The 21,469-nt window shown below is 39.5% G+C and overlaps 1 protein-coding gene across 10 annotated transcripts in view; it reads right to left on the bottom strand.

The window, feature by feature from the left end:
- ABCC9 (ATP binding cassette subfamily C member 9) overlaps positions 1-21,469 on the bottom strand; it is a gene marked incomplete at its 3' end in the record, with an annotated part of 106,915 nt that overhangs the window by 64,749 nt on the left and 20,697 nt on the right. For all 10 annotated transcript variants that reach the window (XM_084255498.1, XM_084255493.1, XM_084255500.1 and 7 more), the window contains exons 8-13: positions 20,901-21,056; positions 20,174-20,308; positions 17,529-17,691; positions 13,228-13,268; positions 11,607-11,749; positions 951-1,062 (exon numbers count right to left, since the gene is read on the bottom strand). In XM_084255498.1, coding sequence (XP_084111624.1) covers positions 951-1,062; positions 11,607-11,749; positions 13,228-13,268; positions 17,529-17,691; positions 20,174-20,308; positions 20,901-21,056 — 750 coding nt within the window. The remainder of the gene's footprint in view (positions 1-950; positions 1,063-11,606; positions 11,750-13,227; positions 13,269-17,528; positions 17,692-20,173; positions 20,309-20,900; positions 21,057-21,469) is intronic.

The following is a 21,469-nucleotide window of genomic DNA, read 5'->3' as shown; positions in this document are numbered from 1 at the left end:
TCTATTTCAAGTTGATGGCTTCACCCCCTATCCAGCAGTTAAGCCAATAACCTAGGATTTATCCTGGAGTCCTCTTTCTAATTCACCCCCTCCAACCTATCAGCAAGTCTTTCTGAACTAAAGTGTGTTCACAGAGTTTGCTCACTTCTTCAAATATCCACTGCCACAAAAACTAATTCTGTGTTTCTAGGCTTGATGTAAATATTGAGTAATAATATTTCTTAATGGATGAATAAATTGGGTTAAGGATTATAAGACTTGGGTTTTAATTCTGGCTCTGCCACTTAATACTAATCTGTTTACTTTATTCAAGCCATAAAGCATGCAAGCTCATCATATTCATCTGGAAAATAAACATAGGTGATGTAATCTATTAACTGAGTCAAAGACACAATGCACCAAAAAGCACTTTTGAAACTAAAATGTAGTACAGCTAAAAAGTATTAGAAGAATGGGATGTTGGATTTGTTAGCTTATTTTATAATATTTTTACACAAAGCTTGGGGGAGACCACCTCTTATTTTCCTTGGAATTAAACATGTGCTGTTCCATTGGGGTAATGACTGATGATCTGTAATGGACAAGCTTAGCTTTTGTTTATTGATTTGAGACTTGAGAGATTTGTTATAGGAGCAGGTGGCAATTTTTCTTCATATAGGTTGTAAGTACAGTTTACAATTGCTCAAATTGTACCAGTTCACTTTTTTTTTGGTAGAAAACATTATTATCAGACCCAGATCCTACCTTTAGAGATTTTTTTAGTGGTGCCTGAATATCTGTTTTTTAGATTTTTATTTATTTTGTGGAGGTAACAATGTTGCTGTTGGCTTACAGTGTTGTTTCTGATTTAGAGGGACAGGATCTCCCCCTACATGTGCTGCCACCACACCCAGCCGCCACCCAAACAGATCCACCCAGTTACAGCTTCCAGAGGGAGCAAAAGCACTCACAAGACCCGTGTGTTTCTTGCACGACTCAAAAGGAAGAGCTGAGCCTTCTGCAGCGCGCCAGCTGTCATCACCAATCTCGTCACTCAGGAGAAATTCATTTAGTTTTTGAACACTGCAAAAAGTCAAGCAACAGAAGGAGGGTTAAAACACAGAAGGAGGGATAAATGAAAACCACTATTGGTGAATTTCTACCCAAAGAAACAAACTTTTCCTCTCTCACTTCAAGTTAAGCAAGCCTCCCTGAGTGTCCCTTGTAGAGCTCAATGGAGACTTCAGCTAAAGAGGACAAGCATCCTAAGCTGACTGATGGCTTCCTGGGACACAGAACTTCTAGGGCTAAAACTAGAAAAATTTCAGGGGAGCCAGAATCAAGGGATTGTAGCCAACTTTCTTTTCCTTTTTTTTCTCCCCTGCAATTGTATTCCCTGTCAATGATAGTAGTGTTGGGGAGGAAGTCAGAAGGGGGATGGTCCAAAACAGTGACACTAATGAGGGAAGTCCTCTTGCTAGTCTAATGTCACAGATGAGGGAAGCAGGCACAGTCAAGTTCAGTGACCTGCCTGAAAGCATTTAGCATACCCACCTGGGGTTCATATTGATACTTGTTTAATCACTTTATATCCCACATATTTTCTGAACCTGGCATACTATATACTACTAAATGTGTTTGCCAAAGATCTGCAGCATCAGCATCACTTGGAGTTTATTAGCATCAGAGAACCTCAGGTGCCACCCAAGACCTTCTGGAACAATATATGTGCTTGAACAAGAGGCCAGGATATGTCGGAAGCACATCAGCAGAGTCTGCAAATGTCCTTCCCTATAGGGTCCTCAGCTAGGCACAGGCTTCCTTGGCCCACCTACCACTCTACTGCACATTCTTCACACCAATGTCATGGGATCAGGAGCAAAGAGAAAGCAGTAAAGAAACAGCAACATGACTTGAGAACATTCTCCTATAAATACAAGAATACACTGAAGAAAATGCTATGAAGTAGCGAAGGGACAAAGAGCTCCTTCTCACTTGCTAGGATGCCGGAAGTAGACAAACAGCTCAGTTTGTGCAGCATCAACCACCGAGCAAATACAGACTTTGATAGGACACTAGAAAATAGATATTTGAAGCAAAAGCTTTATTTTTCTCAATTTGAACTGGTAGTCAAGTGAAATGTGCCCAGATAGGACTGCCTGGTTTATTTTTGTGACAGATCAATAAAATGAAGAGAAGTACATTAAACTCAGTCTGTTGTTGCCCATGATCTTCAAGCCCTTTAGCATTGTCTGCCATAGACTGCTTCCTCTCCCCCGCCACCCCACGGTAAACATAAGGGAAGATAAACCTTTGGGATAGTCTTAACTATTAGCTTCCAAACACATTTACAGGAAAATAGAGGAGACAATTATAAAAGAAAAGCTTTGGCTAAACTATACTCCATGGCTGGATTAGGCCAGTTCCTGCTTTCAGGTCTTTAGGGTACATATCCAGAAGAACTAGTGCTGTATCATAATCTGATTCTATGTTTAATTTTTTTACTGTTTTCTAGAAAGGTTACCCCAGGACTCTGGATTCTTAACTTACAAATATATAAGCATTGGGACAAGATGGATGAAACTAAAAGACACACTAATAAAATAAGCCAGGCCCACAAATACATATATACACTGGATCAGGCCATTTACCTGAGGCACCCAGAAGAGCCAAGTTCATAGAGACAGAAAGTCAGTGGTACCTTCCAGGGGCTGGGAGGTGAGTATTTGGGGCACATTGTTCAGTGAGTACAGTTTCAATTCGGAATGATGAGAAAGTTCTGGAGATGAAGAGAGGCCACAGTTGCCCAATGATTTGAATGAACTTGATGCCACTGACCTGCACACTTAAAATGGCTTAAACTGGTATATTTTATTGTTATGTTGATCTTATTCAGAACCAAAAGGAAAAAAAGAGGAGGGCTATTGTTTGTGTGTCTTTGTAAGCAAAGCCTGACCCCACAGGCTTAAAAGACAGGCATGGAAATGCCAAGACCTGAAACCATAAAATACATAGAAGAAAACATAGGCAAAACACTCCATGACATACACCTCAGAAACATTTTTAAAGACTCACCCCCCAAAGCAAAGAAATTGAAGGAAAATATAAACAGCTGGGACTACATTAAACTTAAGAAGCTTCTGTACAGCAAAAGAGACAATAACCAAAATGAATAGATGCCCTATTGATTGGGAGAAATTATTTGCACCCCATACAACTGATAAGGGACTGATCATAAATATCTACAAAGAGCTCAGATGACTCAACAAACAACCCAGCAAACAACCAGCAAACAACTCAGCAAACAACCCAATCAGAAAATGAACAGAAGAGCTAAATGAGCAGAGCTAAAAAGACACTGCTCCAAAGAGGAAATGCAAATGGCCAATAGGAATATGAAAAAATGTTCAACATCCCTTATAATCAAGGAAATGCAAGTCAAAACCAGAATGAGATACCACCTCACTCCAGGGAAAATGGCCCAAATCAAGAAGACTGGCAATAACAAATGTCTGGGAGGATGTGGAGAAAAAGGAATTCTCCTGTACTGCTGGTGGGGATGAAAATTGGTCCAACCACTATGGAAAGCTGTGCGGAGGACCCTCAAACTACTAAAAATGGAGCTACCATATATGATCTAGGAATTCCACTCCTAGGAATCTACCCAAAGGATACAAAAACATTAATTTGAAAGGAAACCTGCACTCTTATATTTATTGCAGCACTATTACAATAGCTAAGAAATGGAAACAACCTAAATGCCCAAAATGATGACTGGATCAAGAAGGTGTGGTATATTAACAATGGAATACTATTCAACAATCCTAAAAGATAAACTCATGCTATTTGCAGCAACATGAATGGAGCTGGAAGGGATTATGCTGTTGAAATAAGTCCAAAGGAAAAAGGGAAATATCAAGTGGTTTAACTTATAGGAGAAATATAGGGAAACCAAATAAGGGATGGGGGAGGACAAAATTAGACCACTATAAATCAGAGACATTTGATGGGGGGAAGGGTTAAAACAGGGGCAGGAAAAGTACAAGAGACTATGGTGATGGTTCACAAGTGACTTGGTGGAAATTTTAAGGAGATTACATCTGAAGGGAAAAATCAAACATTGTACAAAAATGAACAATGATGTGAAATATATATAAAATAAACATTTTTTAAATATTTTATTTTATATATATCTTACATCATTTTTCATCTTTGTGCAATGTATGCATTTTCATTTTGGTTATATCCCCCATACAATTGCACCCCCCCCTTAATTTGACTCTAGTTCTTCCTCTCCCCTCCCCTCCCTAATCCCCCCCCACCCGTGTGTCTCTGGTTTATAGTTGCTTGTTGATTTTGATTATTACTTTGCATTGATTAGTCTTTTTCCTGGTCTCTTATTTAGGTTTTCTAAATTCCTGCTATGAGTGAGACCATCTGGTATTTTTCTTTTTCTTTCTGACTTATTTCACTGAGCATGATTCCTTCTAGCTCCATCCATGTTGCTGCAAACTGCATGTGTTTATCTTTTTTGATTGCTGAGTAATATTCCACTGTGTATATGTACCACATCTTCTTGATCCAGTCATGTATTTTTGGGCATTTGGGTTGTTTCCATAGCTTAGCTATTGAAAATAGTGCTGCTATAAACATAGGCGTACAGGTGCCCTTTGGAATTACTGTTTCTGTGTCATTTGGGTAAATACCTAGGAGTGGAATTGCTGGATCAGATGGAAGCTCTATGTTTAGTAGTTCAAGAAATCTCCACACAGCTCTCCATGGTGGTTGGACCAGTTTGCACTCCCACCAGCAGTGCAGGAGAGTTCCTTTTTCTCCACACCCTCGCCAACATTTGTTGTTGCTAGTTTTTTAATATGTGCCATTCTCGCTGGTGTAAGATGGTATCTCATTGTAGTTTTGATTTGCATTTCCCTGATTACAAGTGATGTTGAACATTTTTTCATATGCTTGTTGGCCATTTGCATTTCCTCTTCAGAGAAGTTTCTTTTTAGCTCTTCTGCCCATTTTTTGGCTGGATTATTTTCTTTGTTTTTGTTGAGTCTCATCAGCTCTTTGCATATTTTTGTGATCAGTCCTTTATCATTAGTGTTGTGTGCAAAAATGTTCTCCCAGTCAGTGGGGTTTCTCTTTGTTTTTGTTATTGTCTCTTTTGCTGTGCAGAAGCTCTTTAATTTGATGTAGTCCCAGCTGTTTATCTTTGCCTTCACTATCACTGCTTTGGGTGATGTGTCTGTAAAGATGTCTTTGATGTGCATGTCATGTAGTGTTTCCCCTATATTTCCTTCTATGTATATATAAAATAAATATTTGATAAATAAAATGGTATCTCTTTCCTTGTAAGCAGCAGCTCTGCTGTCTCTCCTATTTTGCTCATAATGGTCATTCTGCTCCTGTTTTGCAAAGGGTGGACTTGAAGGAGCACACAATTTTGTCTACAGAACACCTCTGAAACCACCTCCTGGCCTCTATGCATAAAGAGGAGCAAGGGACAGGTCATTTGTGTAAACCTCTCCCCAGCTCCTTGCACACAATGAATGTTTGCTGAATAAATCCAAGAAGAAATAAACCCTGTGATTCAGACATTGAAGTAAATTCTCCATGTCACTTTCTAGTACACATAAAAATCTTATTCTCTTAGGGGAATTAATGCATCCCGCCCTTGATGAACCTCAGGAAGCTGATGGCCTTGAGCATAACCGAGGCAAAGGGAGAACTTTTTTCCCCCTTCTCCTCATCCCACTTGGGTACTGCAATATGACAAACATCACAGGGCCCCAATACTAGCCTGTCCCCCTCCCCTGTCCCAATCATTCTGTGCTCTCTCGCTGAGGGTCCCCTGCACTCCATTTTATCAATTTTTTGTTCCTGTCTCTCCCCCACTAGACTGCAAACTCTTGCAAAGCAAATATTCTCTTCTTCAGAATCTAGCCCAATTCCAAAAATATAACGTCATAATTCTTCAAGGAACGTCCAGCAAATGAATACATGGGTAATAGAAAAAGCATTTTCTGTTCAGAAATCACATAGGCAAAAGAACTATGGATTAAAATGCATGAATCCTCACCAAGGATGAGGTAATTCCCAACATGCCAATGGGGCTATCCAATAAATGTTTACATCTGTCATGTGACAATCAGCTCCTTAAGATAATGAGTGGTGCACCTTTCACTTCCAGCATCATTAGCAGCCTCCCCAAGATTTTACCCTCCACCTTCATCAGAGTCTTCCTCTTGTTACATTCAATGATTTAGTGCCCTGGATTTATCGGAGAGGTGGCACCAGCTCACTAACCCATTCCCCTCATATGCTGCCCACTCAGATACAACCTGTTTCCTCTTTTCTTCAATTGGCCAACTTCCACTTCTCCTTCAAGAGCCTTTGAAAGAGTCATCACCTCCTTTAGGCCTTCAGGGGCCAAACTGCGTTTTCTCTTGACAAGCGACCATCATCCCCCACCCCTGGAATTCCCAGTCAGTGCTATCGCAACATAATTCATTTCCCATCCTGGTCTCTCCAGCTGGGCTGTGGACTCCTTGTGGATGTCACTCTGCCCTTCATCTTTACATTCCTAAAGCACAGCCATGCACCTTGGGTGTCAGTAAAAGTGTGTCCACCCCAAGAAGAGAACTCTCTTAAGTAGGAATGGAGATTAGCAAAATAGGGCCAGTGATTAAAATGGGGGTTTTTGAAAGACCTAAAATATTTAGCCATGTGCTGGACACTTTTCACATATTAATCTTGCTGAATTCTTTCCATCACCATATGCAGGGCTATGACTGTGCTCCTCAACATTACAAGTAAGGCAGCTGAGTTACAGAAACATAAATTATGGTTGAGGTTGAACAAGAATAAATTATGGTTGAGGTTGAATAAGAAATCCTGTGCCAGGATCTGAATGCAGGGACAGTCTCACTGCAACCAATCTGCTCTGCTCTGCTGCACTTATATAGTTCCCTGTTTTACTAATTCCCCTTTTGTTTATGTGAATCACAAAGTATCAGAGATTTTAGCTACACATGTTACATTTTCACTGTCTAGTGTCACCTTGGGTGTTTTCACACAGCTTGACTACCTGGGACAGGTGCTATAACAACCAGGATAACTGATGTAGCTGTCAGCATGCTGGGCTTAGAGCAACTAGGAAGTTTTTGTAAACCACCATAGTGCAAGCCTGCTATGTGATAACCATCAGTAACAATTTATTTGACTGAAGGGAACTGTAGCAGACCAGCCAAGCATACATTCCTTGGGGAGGGACATGAGAAAAAAGAGTTATTTTCCAACAAATCAGGGGATTCGATTTACACATTTTTCTCTTGGCAAATAACATCTTTGGACATAGATATTGCATTATACATCAAATACCAGAAAGCTAAACTCAATTTCTTTATAAAGGATACAACATATCAACTTACACTTTTCTCCAGAAAAACTGATTTCCTTACAAACAAAGCAAAATGGCGAAGGCAGTATTGTAAAAAATATCAATTCAAGTGTTTTTATATGTTAGATGGTTGTGATTTTCCTTAATCATCTTGCTTTGTTTTACACACATATATTGGAACACATCATCATAAAATATTGAGAAAACTCAAGTGGTGTGCAGAGATAAACTGAACAGTAATGGTCTCTTTCTTTTACCTTATGTGTCTACATGTTGCTCCACCCACTGACCACCACACCAAGATGATTCTGGCTGAAATCAGCATTTTTTTTTCAGGTTGTATTTTTTTTTCCCTTACATCATTGTTCATTTTTGCAGAATGTTTGACTTCTCCCCTCAGGTATAGTCTCATACCACCATATTACTAGTGCACCATCACTATGGTCCCTTGTGCTCCTCCCACCCCTGTTTTGACCTCTCTCCCTCCCCTGCTGTAACTCTTGGATCTATAAAACAAAATAGTTTTGTCTTTTTTCCTGACCCTTTCTTCAGTTTCCCCATATTCCTCCTATAAGTGAAACCATCCAATAATTTTCTTTTTCCTTCTGACTTATTTCACAAAGAATAATCCCGTCCAGCCCCATCCATGTTACTGTGAATGGCATGAGTTTATCTTTTTTGATCATTAAGTAGTATTCCATTGCATATATATCTCTCACATTTTCTTGATCTGTTCATCTGTTTTTGGGCAATTAGGTTGTTTCCATGTCTTAGCTATTATAGTGCTGCCGTAAACATAGGAGTGTAGGTATCCTTCTGAATTAATGTTTCTGTGTCTTTTGGGTAGATTCCTAAGAACAGAATTGCTGGGTCATACGGAAGCACCATTTTTAGTAATTTGAGGAACCTCCACACAGCTTTCCATACTGGTTGGACCAGTTTATATTCCCACCAGCAGTATAAGAGGGTTCCTTTTTTAAACTCCACATCCTCACCAATATTTGTGATTTCCAGTCATCTTGAATTGGGCCTTTCTCGCTGGAGTGAGGTGGTATCTCATTCTGGTTTTGACTTGCATTTCCTTGATTATAAGGGATGTTAAATTTTTTCATATGCCTGTTGGCTATTTGCATTTCCTTTTTTGGATTAGTGTCTTTATAGCTCTTCTGCCCATTTTTTGACTGGGCTGTTTGCTTTGTTTTTGTTGAATCATGTGAGCTTTTTGTATATCTTTGTGATCACTCCCTTATCAGTTGTGTGGAGTGCAAATAATTTCTCCCAATCGGTAGGATGTCTCTTCATTTTGGTTATTGTCTCTTTTAGTTTGATGTAGTCCCAGATGTTTATCTTTTCCTTCATTTTCTTTGCTTCTAGAATCAACAAAGTCCAAAAGTCCTCAACAAAGATGTTTCTGAGGCGTATGTTATGGGGTGTTGCCTATGTTTTCTTCTATGTATTTTAAGGTTTCAGGTCTTACATTCAAGTCTTTTACCCATTTTGAGCTGGTTTTTATGTATAGTGTGAGGTAATAGTCTAGTTTCATTCTTTTGCATGTAGCAGTCCATTTTTACCAGCACCATATTGAAGAGACTATCCTTGTTCCATTGCACTGAAATAAGCATTTTTAAAAGAAAGCCTAGAATGTTCCTCCAGCAGGGACTTTTACATGACATGGAATTTTCCTTCAATAGAGAAGATTATAAGTATCTTCCAAGTCCAGGCAGCACAAGTCTGGAACTATTCTAACTCACAAAACTTCCAAATGCATTTAAGAGTGCAGCTAGGAGCTCATGAGCACTAGAGTCCTCAAGAGGAGGCTTCAAAACCAGCTGTGCAGTCTCCAATTATAAACAGGCTGCTCAGCTCACTATGGGCCAACTGGCAAGAGAAACTGGTCACAGGTTCCCAGACACAGAAGAAAATGCCAAGCCCAGTTGTCCTGGGAAACACTCATCCAGGGTTCATAGAACCAGCCTGTGGTGGGAAAAAGGCCTGGTCATCTTGGTGGACTAGTCATCTATGAATTTCATCTACTGAAATTCACATTCAAGAAGTGTGTTTTCAAAAGCTGATTCTAGCTGGCCTGTGGCTGGGGAAATCTGGAGCTGAGCCCTGCCAACAGACTGGTCTTTATCAAACTGGCAAATGACTGCTTTCTGGGATGCCAGGAAAAGAAAGTGCTTTGCAGAAATACACAGGCAAAATGACCCACCTTCAAAACTTTACTAGGAATTACTACAGCAGAATGGCTGTGCTGTGGACTTGGGGGACACCCCTAGGCTTTTAACACTTTTTTGCTTTTTCAAATCAGGTCTTTTTGATGCTTGGTGATCTGAGTTCAGAATTATCTTTCACAAGTGATTCGATTGCTTTCTACCTCCACTTGTGGCGCAGAGCCTAAGTTCAATTAAAAGTGTAACTATGAGAGGGACAGCTAGTAAATGGGGAAAATGAAAATAAGGACCAAAATAGCAGACTTTGGCCATTTCTCAATTTTATTGTTTGAAGGAGTGTCTCTTCCAGAGCACTGCCTAATTTGGAAGTAGTGCTACAAAAATCAAGCAGTGATCTGCACAAGTGCTTCAGAAGCAGAATAATATGAAAAGAAATGAAGGAGATGAGGTCAGAGGGCCTGAGCTTTAAATGCTAACAGTTCCAGAAACAGTTACTGACAACGCAGTTTGCCGGACAGGATGGAAATCATGTTATGGTTTTGCTATCACCAATCTGAACTCAGTTAATAATAAGGCCCTGTCTGTGCACAGTAATGTTATTTGGTATTAAGCCTTAGTTAAGCCAATATAAACTTCCACCGCAAACTGGAGAGTCTGCATTGTGAATATTAAAAACCAGTTTTCTTAGTCATACACAACATGGGGGAAATGATCTTATTTTAAAAGACCTTCCAAGGCATGGCCCGTGTCCCTGTCCATGGTGACACCAGGTTTTGGGCATTTAAGGCCCAAATCTTCCAATGTTCCTTCAGGGCTGCTATATTTTGGCATTCTTTTCAAAGGCCAGATATAAATCTGATCATGACTGTCCATCAAACATGCTGGGGTTTGATAAGATTTCAAAGAGAGCAAAATAAAGCCACAGGCTACTTTAAGATGCCATGTTTGTCAGGGAATAGGACACGAGAGGCTACAGCCCACAGAGTGGTGTGCCATCTAGTTTGGTGACCTTTATATCACACAAGGGCACGTGGTCATAGCTGCACAGTGTGGGTCTGAGATAACTTCCACACTGGGGAGAAACACTACAGCAGCTTATTTAAAACAAGCAGAGTACTAAGTGGTCCAGCAAAATCTTTCCATTCACAGAGACAATAAACCTAAAACTCTTTTTCCCAGATTAAACTAAAATTGAAACTATAGGGGGCTTCCCCAGTGGTGCAGCAGGTTGAGCACAGCAGCCGGCCAGGGAGATTCCCATGTGGCGCAGCAGACCTCTCCTATAGCACCTGCTGCTCCCCTCAGCAGTGCTTTCAGTCTGTCTGCCTGTTCTGCTCCACTCTCTGTCTCTGGTGAGTCCTCTTCACCCTCCCACACCTCTGGCCTGTACCCCAGCTATTGTATAAAAAATTAATCTTTAAAAAATAAATAAAATGAAAACAATAAATATATGTTTATGTGGACATTCTTTGTCCTTGGCACAAGTATAAATTAAATTAGCACACTTCTTTGGAAAACATGATGGCCATATTAATAAAAAATATTAAAAGTGGGTATAGCTTCTGACCAACTCTTTCAGAGGAAAGCAACAGCCACATTTATCAAGGAACTTAGAAATGTGCCTACTTTTACAAGTAGCATCGCCATGTCTAGAAGTCTGACTTAAGAAAATAGCCAGAGAAAAGTTTAAACAAATATGTTGATATGAATATTACTGATATTTATGGGGAGAAAACATTCTAAATGCACAATAGAAGCATAATCATTAAATAAATTAGACTACCTCTAAGCAATGAGCTATCACATAGTAGACACGGTAAGGGGAAGATAGTAAAAATAGTAAGTGAAATCAGGGGCCAAAATAGCAATTCAAAATTTTTAGAGAAATGATTTCTACATGAAATAAAGCACTGAAAGTTAGCATATCGAGATTTTAATAATAGCTATATCTGGGCACTGAAGAATTTTTAAAACTTTTTCAAATGTGCTACTAGGAGCAGGTAATATTTCTCAAATGGAGCAAAGAATTCCAGAATCCCCACACCTACCTGATGATGGCTTTGACTGCAAACCTGACCACTGTGGAGAGCAGGAAGAGTGGCGTGACCAGGATGTGGAAGAGGGACAGGGAAGCAAAGGCCTCTGCTGGCTTTAGATGGTTCCCACTGGCATACGCATGGGTCACAAACGTCTGTATAAACAAGAGACTGCTTGAGACAAAGTTGGGGAAAGTGTCACAAATGCCCCCCCTCAACCTTACATACCTAACACAGCATGCAGTGCCAGCAGGTTCACTGCAACTATGAAAACAACGACTTCATCCAAAATCCTCCCCAAGTAAAACAATTCTCGCTATTGGTATTTAATGGTTTACATGTCATCCTAGCAGGAAACTGGCAGAATGGGACAGAACAGATTCTATCTACAGATAAGGAAGCTGATCCGTCAAATGATGGAGTAGGAGGTGTAACTGTGAGGGGAACTCGGAGTTCGTAACCACCAGTCGCGTTCTGTCCAACCAACACAGAATGTTCTAAGGGAAAAACGGACCGCCCCACTGTTTCTGGGTTCCTAATGTGAGTCTTTACCCAAACTGCCAATATTGGTGGCCAATGCAGACTATCTTACATTTCTAAATATAGTACTAGTTCTGGGAGATGGTGGGTGGGTTTTAATCAGTTTTATATTACCATAGAAATTTCAGATTGCTACATGGTCTTGCCTACTGGACAACTCTGCTTGTGGTCAGACACCCACATGGTCCACAAAGTTGGCTGAAACAGATTAGACTCCTCTCTCCAATCTTCTCATCCTTATAAAAATCTTTGGCTTTTTAGTCTATTGATACATATTTTCAGCTAAGCTGTGCCTGACGTTACACATAATATCCACTTTGTTGGTCATTTTCTTGACTAGAGAGGAATGTTTGTGTATCTGCAACTTCTTTCTCATATAATTCTCACATGAATTTTCCCCTAAAATATTTTTTCTTCCTGAAAGTTACAGATTAATATGTGAAATTATATTTATATATATGTGTGTATATGTCTGCATAACTATATTTCCTTAACTATGCATTTTTACATAAATATAGCTAAAATCATTCTTTTGCATTCACTTCATTATATGGAATTTTTAATGTTTTTATGGAGGTAACATTAATTTACCACACTGTTTATGATTTAGAGGTGTAGGTTCGCACCTCTTAAATGTATGTCACCACACCACACCCTCCACCAAAGCCCATTGTCTTACCATCTTAGCCCTGCCCCATTCTGCAGTAAGTATGTATTGGAATCAGGTTATGGAGGTTAGACCCAGTTGGTTCTCAACTGCTATTAATTTGTTCCTCAGTGCACAGGGAGTCAATAGCAGAGGGTGTTTGGGATTGTTGTGACTATGGGGTTGCTGATCTAGGAGGTAGAAGTCAGAAAGGTGGCTGAACAACCTAATTCAAAGAACAAGTCCTTACAACAAAGAATTATCTGGGGCACCGTTTCCACGGTGCCACTTCTGAAAACCCCAGAGGAGCAGCACAGCAGTGGAGAACACAAAGAGAAAGCTGGCATAAGAGAGGACCTATACATTACCACCCACACATTCTTCTTCATAAATCACTTCTACATACTGACTTAGTTCCATTTCTAAAAGTAAGAAAAAATGTCTTACAGCAAGAACAGCTGCTATGGGAATTGCTGCATTCATGAAAACTGTGGAAAGAAATTAAATACATTAGTTTCATTGAACTGTGAAACATTTCCAGTAACTTTAATTAATCATCTATTATTACTTTCGCTTTTCTTGAAGACAGGAAGGACCCAGTACATTAGATAACACTTTGTCGGGAGGCCACAAACAGTTCCCCAGTAGGTATTTGCTCCTTCACAGTAGTATGATTTCCCACACATTAGTCTTAACCAGAAGATCTTTTTCTTTTTCTTTTTCTTTTTTTTTAACTGAAATGTTACAAACAGTCAAAATTCAGATAATTCTTTGGTGATGCACATTATTAGAATTTAATAAGTCTTCATTCAATAGTATTAACTGTCTACATTTTGTTTGGTTCACTCAACTAACTCAAATACATGAAAATTAGGTTACTACCAATTTTATTACCAGATTCAAAACAAGCATTTGACATCACTCAATTTCTCTTTCTAGCAGTGATACTAATTTTCACCTATAGAGCACCTTTCGCTTCATAAAATAACTTTATATCCTGAACCTTCTGTTTCTTTAACTACCTCTCCAGGAATTTACTGCTGTCATTTGATGATAGAAGCATGTGTAACCGAAACAAGAAAAACTCACGCTTTAGGCTCAGATACTAGTATTTGCAAGTCTCAGAAGGATAAAAGCCAGGTTGATGACATGAGTACAAAAATTTAACAAAATATTAACACAGCAAATTGTCAGTAACAGAGCAAGGCAATGGCAAAACACGAGCTGAAATCAAGTTCTCACCACTCAGGAGTGAGTCCATGCAGAAATGCCATCATTTCTTACAATCCACGATTCGCCTGCTCTCGCCACTGTCCACAGAATCAGCTTGTGCTTCTGTAGGTCCAGGTGTGGCTGTTATCAAACCTGGATTTCTGTGAGGTACTGGGAACCCCAACATTGATCTGAGCTTCTTAATAGCAGAGGAGAAGCCATGCTTGCCTCCTTTCTTTAGCTCTTGTCACTATTTTCTAAGTGTATTTTTAAATCTTCCCCTTGTCAACAAGTAGAACTCATTTTATATTCTTCATCTTTAAATAAGCAATCACTTCTTGATAACTGTTATTTTAATTAAAAATACAAACAAACAGGGACCTCCCTGGTGGTGCAAGGGGTTAAGACACAGCACTCTGAAGCTATCCACAGCCACTGCAGCACATGTTTGATCCCAAGCCAGGGAGCTACCCACATGGTGCAGCAGACCTCTCCTGTCTCACCCACTGCTCCCCTCAGCAGTGTATTTCTGTAGATCTGCCTATTCTGCTCCCCACTCTGCCTCTGGTGAATCCTCTCACCCCCCCCACCTCTGGCTTGCACCCCACTTGTATGCATCAATAATTAAATCTTTTAAAAAATTAAAAAATAAAACACACAAAGTTGGCCCTTGAACATCAAGGGAGCTGGGGTGCAACCCCTGCATAATTAAAAATACAGGTACAATTTTTGACCCCCCAAAAATGCAACTGCAATTGTCCCTTGGTATCTAGGGGAAACTGGTTTCAGAACCTCCCAGACACCAAAATCCCTGATACTCAAGTTCCGTATAGTCCATCCTCCACATGCATGGGTTCCACGGATTCTGCAAACAGCCATCATATGCAGAATATGCTGATAGGAAGGACCAACTGTGTTCACTCAGCTAGTTCTCCACTCTGCTAGCACTTGTGCTGCTGGTTTTCTTTTCAGTATTTTCAGATACTATTGACTGAGGACATTTTGTATTTTCAAGTAATTTCCTGAACACTTTACAGACATTCTTATTTAACCACCCAGGGTGCTATTAATACATCCCATTCATATATGATGAGGAAACTGAGACTGCCACTGACCCGGGCTGAAGAGCTAACAAGTTGCTGAAGATTTCATTTCAGGTCAGCTTGCCCTCTAAGACCCCATACGACCGGTATGCTGCAGTAGACTTTGTTCGTTTTTGTCTTCTCAGGGAGTTCGACAAATACTACTCATAAAATATTTTCCCAGTCACTAAGAAGTGTCGTATTCCTTGCCTCATTTGATTCTGACAGTCTATCTGTGGTATAGATATGATCATTATTACAGCAATTTTTAGATGAGAAAACTGAGCGCGGGAGGTTATTGTGTCACTGGCTTTATACATGACAACGGGTATGAAGCATTTGATATAATGCCTGGAGCAGAGTCAATCATCATTTGTATTCATTATCTATTTTAGTCTTTTCTATAACCCAACATGATAGATATTATTATGAGCTCATGTTACAGATGACGAAACAGGAGTCTTGCAGGATAGAAGCAACTTGACCTACCTAAGCTATGCTATTATGAAGTGACAGAGTGGGAGTTAGAGCCAGTTCTATTCTCAAATTTCAAACTTTTAAGCCCTGAAGCCCCAAGAACATTGTACTGAACTAAATCATAAGACCTGAAAGGGTGGGAGTCTAATTGGAACTTAACATCATGGAATTGACAATGGCTGCTGTCAGAATACATGACTCTGCATTTTTACCTTCCTGGCCTGTGGTTCTTCTCCTCTAGTAAGGACTCCTCTATTCTCTTTCCTTTTGTATTTGACTTCCTAATCCAACCCAAACCTCCTGTCTGGAGACTGACAAACTGGTTTAACAGCCCAGTTTGCCATTCAGTAGCTACATGATCTGGGGGTAGTTCAAGTTTAAGTTTTCCACCTCAATCTTTTAATTTCTAAAATAAAGTTAGTGGGCCTCCTCTCGTGGTGCAGGCGGTTGAACGCAGCACTGTGAAGTTGTGTGCAGCCTCTGCAGCACAAGTTCAATCCCAGCTGGCAGGCAAGGGTCCCACATGGCACGGCAGACCTCTCCTGTCTTGCCTACTGATCCCCTTAGCAGTGTATTTCAGTCAGTCTGCCTGTTCTGCTCCCCGCTCTGTCTCTGGTGAATGCTCTCACCCTCCTGCGAATCTGGCCTGTACCCCGGCCTTATATGCATGAATAAATAAATCTTTAAAAATTTTTTTTCTTAAAAAAAATAGAGTAAGACTCTAAATCATTGGGCAGTTGTGAGGATTAAATGAGCTAACACATGAAAAGTCACTTCTGATAATAATTGACTATCTCCACTTCATCACTGTAATCATCATCATCATTATCATTTCTGGATGATCCATCCTCACTAGGAGAATTTCAGTCCACTGAAGTGGGGACTGTAATGTAAAGTACCAGCTTTGAAGACTACTGCATGAGCCAGTGGATATCAATTATTCCATATTCCAGCATTTTGACATCATATTACCAGCTTGAAGACAAATGTCCTTTCTATCTCACTTCCAATGCATCAGCATTAGGGATAGAATCAATGCACGATATAAGCCAAATATTTTTCCACATCTATTTCATATGAGACGTGTTTATAATCACTAAGAATTAAAGTAGTTTAGAATTCAAGAGGCAACAATACATAAAACTGTAAGTTCTTGAAAGTCTTGGGAAGAACAGAGATGAGCAAAACTGACACACAAATTAAATCAAATATTAGTGGGAGTAGTTTGACTAAGTTCATAAAACTTGTACTAACATAAACTCATTATCCTTGAAAGTACTTCATCAATCACTCTTTGAGAAAAAACCACTTTGCATTTTTTAACAATTGCTTTCTACACATTACAGTGAGGATAACAGTGCTCTGTATTTAAAAGTTCTTGAAAATAAATTGGGAATTTTTTTGTTGAGTGTCATTTGGCTTCTTTCATCTGGAAATGCTGACAGTATTTTTCCTCCTACAACTAGGAAAAAAAGGGCATTTCAACCATGCTGGAGAAAACACAATGTCATATATTCCAGAAGAGATAGGTAAGACAAGAGGTCATTCTCCAGGCTCTTCGGAGAACATCAAGAGTAATACAGTCAAGCTCATTTAAACAAGTCAAAGTTTTCTGAAAAACAACTATTCATCCAAATATTACCTGGGAAGAGGGTTTCAATTACAAGTCTGACAACCATCATTGAGACCATTTTACAGATTAAAAAAAAATTAAAAAAACAAACCCCAAAGACTTCAGATGTTAAGTGGCCTGGGAAGGACACACAACTTGTAAGGCATGGAATTCTGGTCTACTTGATGCTATTGTGCTAACCCTGTTCTTTAAACTTGAACAACCTCATGTGGCTGGTGGCTACTGGACAGCCCCCATGTAGAACTGTAAATCGGTTTCCTTTGACAACAAGAATGTTTCATTGTTCAGCATCTAAAGTGAAAGACCACATGTGTTTTGGGGTCTCTAGAGCCATGGGCACTTACTGGAGAGTGATGTGTAGAGAGCAAAGGTTTTGAGACTGGACAGTTCTTTCATTCTTGTTTCTTCCACACTTTTGCAGAAAATGTGCTCCCAGGCATACAACTTGAGTAGTTTGATGCCTTTCAATATTTCATTTGTCTTCTTCAGCCTCTCAGTAGAATAATCCTTAAAAAAAAATAAAAAAGTAGAGGAATGAAAAACAATGCATTCTTCATCCAAGTGACTCAGAGGGCAGGACCAGGGGCAGCACCAAGACTGAGGAGCTTCCGACTTCTGCCTGGCTCTGCCTCTAACTTTGGCTGGGAGATTCCAGGGACAAGTTGTTAAACTCTGTGCTTCATGCTCCACCTTTAAAAAGATAGGTTGATGAGTTGGCATCAAAGTTCTATCCGCCTAAACTTTTATGTCTCTGTTGCTTTCATTTAAATAAAAGATTCCTATTATATCTTTGAATACTGTCTGCAGATCATATGTATAATACTTACATTATTAATGTATTATATGTAATATAAATATATACTATATATTAAATATATATACATTCAGGAAAATGATGAACATACTTCCAAGGCTCATATCACTTTATTCTCCCTTCAGCATCATCTTTCATAGAAGGGAAACAATGAATTTAAGAAAAATGAGTTTGCATTATATTTGGGAATGGGAGGCTGCAGTTGGTGTGTTCACAGTGCACCTTCATAAAATACAATTATTGAAACCAAGCCTATCCTCTTTAATTCCCAGATATTTCGACATACTTCCGCCTAACCTCTTCTTCAAGGCTTAATTTAGATGCACAGAAGACTAGCCAGTTGGATTGACTGCAGAGAGATTTGCAGAAGATACAACATATCAGCTAGTCAACTGCTTCAGCTTCTTCCACCACCAAAAATTTCATTAGAATTACTAAGAAGGTACCACAAGACCTGTGAATTAGCAAAAGGAGAGGCAGAGTAGTCAAAAGGCAGATAGGAGGAAACAAGAGCAGCCAGTATCCTGGTTTTCATTCACATTTTTATCTCTTTGGGGTTGTAGATGCCTGTTGAATGAGTGCTAAGTGGATGCATCAATACAGCCTGAGCAGCTCAATGAAAGACAGATGTCTGGGGAGAGCCAGTTCTGACTATGCCCTCTTCCATACCTTTCAGTATGCGTGTCCTGGAGCAAGGGAGTAGATGGCTCAGGCAGGAAGAATGAGTAAGTGCACCCAGAGCAGCAGAAAAACAAGTGATAAAAACCACTTGCGTGACATGCAACTTGCTTGTCACAGCAGGAACACCAGCTTGGAAAACAATTCCATCAGTGGCGAAGTCCCTACATTTTACGCCTGATTTATAGTCTTGCTCATCTTTAATCAAACTTTATTTCTAAACATGCTGTCAACAATTGTATTATTTGCAAATATTTCTTTAAAAGCAGCCAATTTTTGCTCAAATAAAATGATTTCATGGTAAATTGAAGCCAGCAAGTGTCAATAATTGGGCTTTTTCTGCCTTGCCAAGTTGACCATGAATATATGCAGCCAGAAAGCTACCACTGAGAGTTGCAGGATACATGGGTAGGAATGGAGGCTGGTTCAGCTGCTATGGGAAACAGCATGGAGGTTTTTCAAAATAGTAAATATTGATCTGTCATAAAATTTAACAATTCCCCTTCTAGGTATCGACCCGAGGAACGCAAATACACTAATTCAAAGGGATATGTGCACTCCTGTGTTCACTGCAGCACTATTTACAATAGCCAATCTGTGGAAACAACCTTAGTGCCAAAGACAGATGAGTAGATTAAGGACAGCATCATGATGCGACACTACTCAGCTACAATAACAGATGAATTCTTGCCATCTGTGAAGACATGGCTGGAACTGGAAGGGATAATGTAAGTGAAATAAGTCAGAAGGAAAAAAGAAAAATAGCAGGTGGTTTTACTTATATGTGGAATACAGAGAAACAAAACAAAGGGTCAGACAAAACCAAACTAATAACCCTAGAAATTGGACTATAAAATTGAGGCTTCCATGGTGGGGGAGGAAGGTGGAGAGGGCAAAGTGGGGAAGGAGCACAATAGACTATGGTGAAGGACTACAGGCACCCTGGTGGTGGGTGTGGTGTGATCCCAGCACCTGAAGGGAGTGAGCCTGTACCTCCAGATCACACACAGAGCTCTAAACCAATGTCACCTAAATCAAAAAAAACAAAAACAAAAACAATCAATTCCATTGATCCCCATGTATTCTGACTCAACCCTAGGCAACTTTAATTTCAGAAATGCCAGACCTGAACCCTCACTCCCTCCTTGCTCTGTTTTCCCCATGTCAAGAACTGATAGCCAACGGCCTCCAAATACACCTCAGTATATTCTTGAAGCAAGCAAGTTAGCAGATCCAAAGTCTCATCACCCCATTATCCTTATGAACATCAGGAATGGTGATTCTGCTATTTTGATTCTAAGATAGAGTCTTAACTTTCAAATCCATTTTCAGATATTGTTCCTGTAACACAGAAAACACATTCGCAGCCTAAGAAGCAAAATGAAACCTAATGATGTCCAAATCACCCTGAGTGGGATGCACAGATTTCCTATGTATTCAAAAATAAAACAGCATCACGAGGTTTTCCTAATCAAGTTTCCAGAAGAAGTGACTTACAAGAGTGCTCTTTTGAGCCTCCGCCAGTTTTGTAGCAATGAAGTACTGAATTGGGGCCAGCAGCACGATGACAGCAGCCCCGACCAATGCGCTGGATCCAAGTAAATTATAGAGCAGAATCACTCCCATGATGATCTAAGAAGGAGAAAACAGGGGATGAGAAAATGAATGGGGGTGCAGAGGGAGAACCCTGCATGAAAGGAGTTACTTTTTCATGAAAATGGAGCATTTCTTCATGGTTACATTGCTTATTTGCATGTCGACATAACTATGACAGTTGAGTTTTACTGTGATTTATTTGGGGAAAGCAAAGTAGTAGATTATTTTTAGCATGATGATCTGTGCAAGCACAGATTTGCTGTCAAACCCATTTGCTGCATGAAGTCACGAGTGGTCCTTAGATGCCTGTGAACTTCTAAAGCAGTCTTCATGTTTTTAAAAGGACATGACCTTTTTGCTTTAAAATGTCACCCACCACATCACCAACCCACCCACTGGATAGTGCATGTGCTCTTGGACTAATACTAGCTTTTCAGGGCAGTGGGGATGGGAAGGAGGGGACAGCATCATAATGTGAGGACAGAATAGCTACTGTCCTTGGTTCCTCAATATTATTAACAATATTATTAGTCCAGTCACAAAGTTTACCTCTTACTAAATAAAGTATCTTATACTCCTTATGTTTTATTTCCTCTGTATATGGGAATCTTAACATATATTGACCTACCTGAACCGGCATAGCCCACAGATTGGGGCACAGGAATAAGAACCACATGAGTTGATTGGTTTCTATGGCAACCAAGTTATTGATCTGTCCCAGGGTCATCTCACCCATGGATAAATTAGATGTTGAGAGTCTAAGGATTTTATTGTATATCATGGCCTGCAGAAAAAAAGATATACTGGAAGCTCTAAATTTTATATTTAGCACCATGCCTATTTATTTTCATAGAAAACACATTACTTTTTTTTGGAAAAAGGAGGAAAAAACCTTTCATGTCATCTTAAGTCAACCAGTATTTTCATTTTAGCATAGGTATTTTTAGTCCCTAACTACATACAAACTTTTTTCTGGTACTACAATCAAAACATACATTCAATTTTAAACATAAGCTCTAGAATAAGCAGAAAAAGCAAATGAATGCAAGATTTCAAAATATTTTTCTTAATGTTTTATAAGTAATTTTTAATGCAATCAATTGAATTGATTCAATTGATTGATTAATAACATCTTTTTTTAAAAAAAAATTATTTATTTATACAAGCATTGGGTACAGTCAGAAGCGTAGGAGGGTG

This window comes from Talpa europaea (genome assembly GCF_964194135.1).
Source record: "Talpa europaea genome assembly, chromosome: 15".
Taxonomy (NCBI): Eukaryota; Metazoa; Chordata; class Mammalia; order Eulipotyphla; family Talpidae; genus Talpa; species Talpa europaea.
Note: the sequence above shows the minus strand (reverse complement) of the source record. Positions and strands in the feature narration are given on the sequence as shown.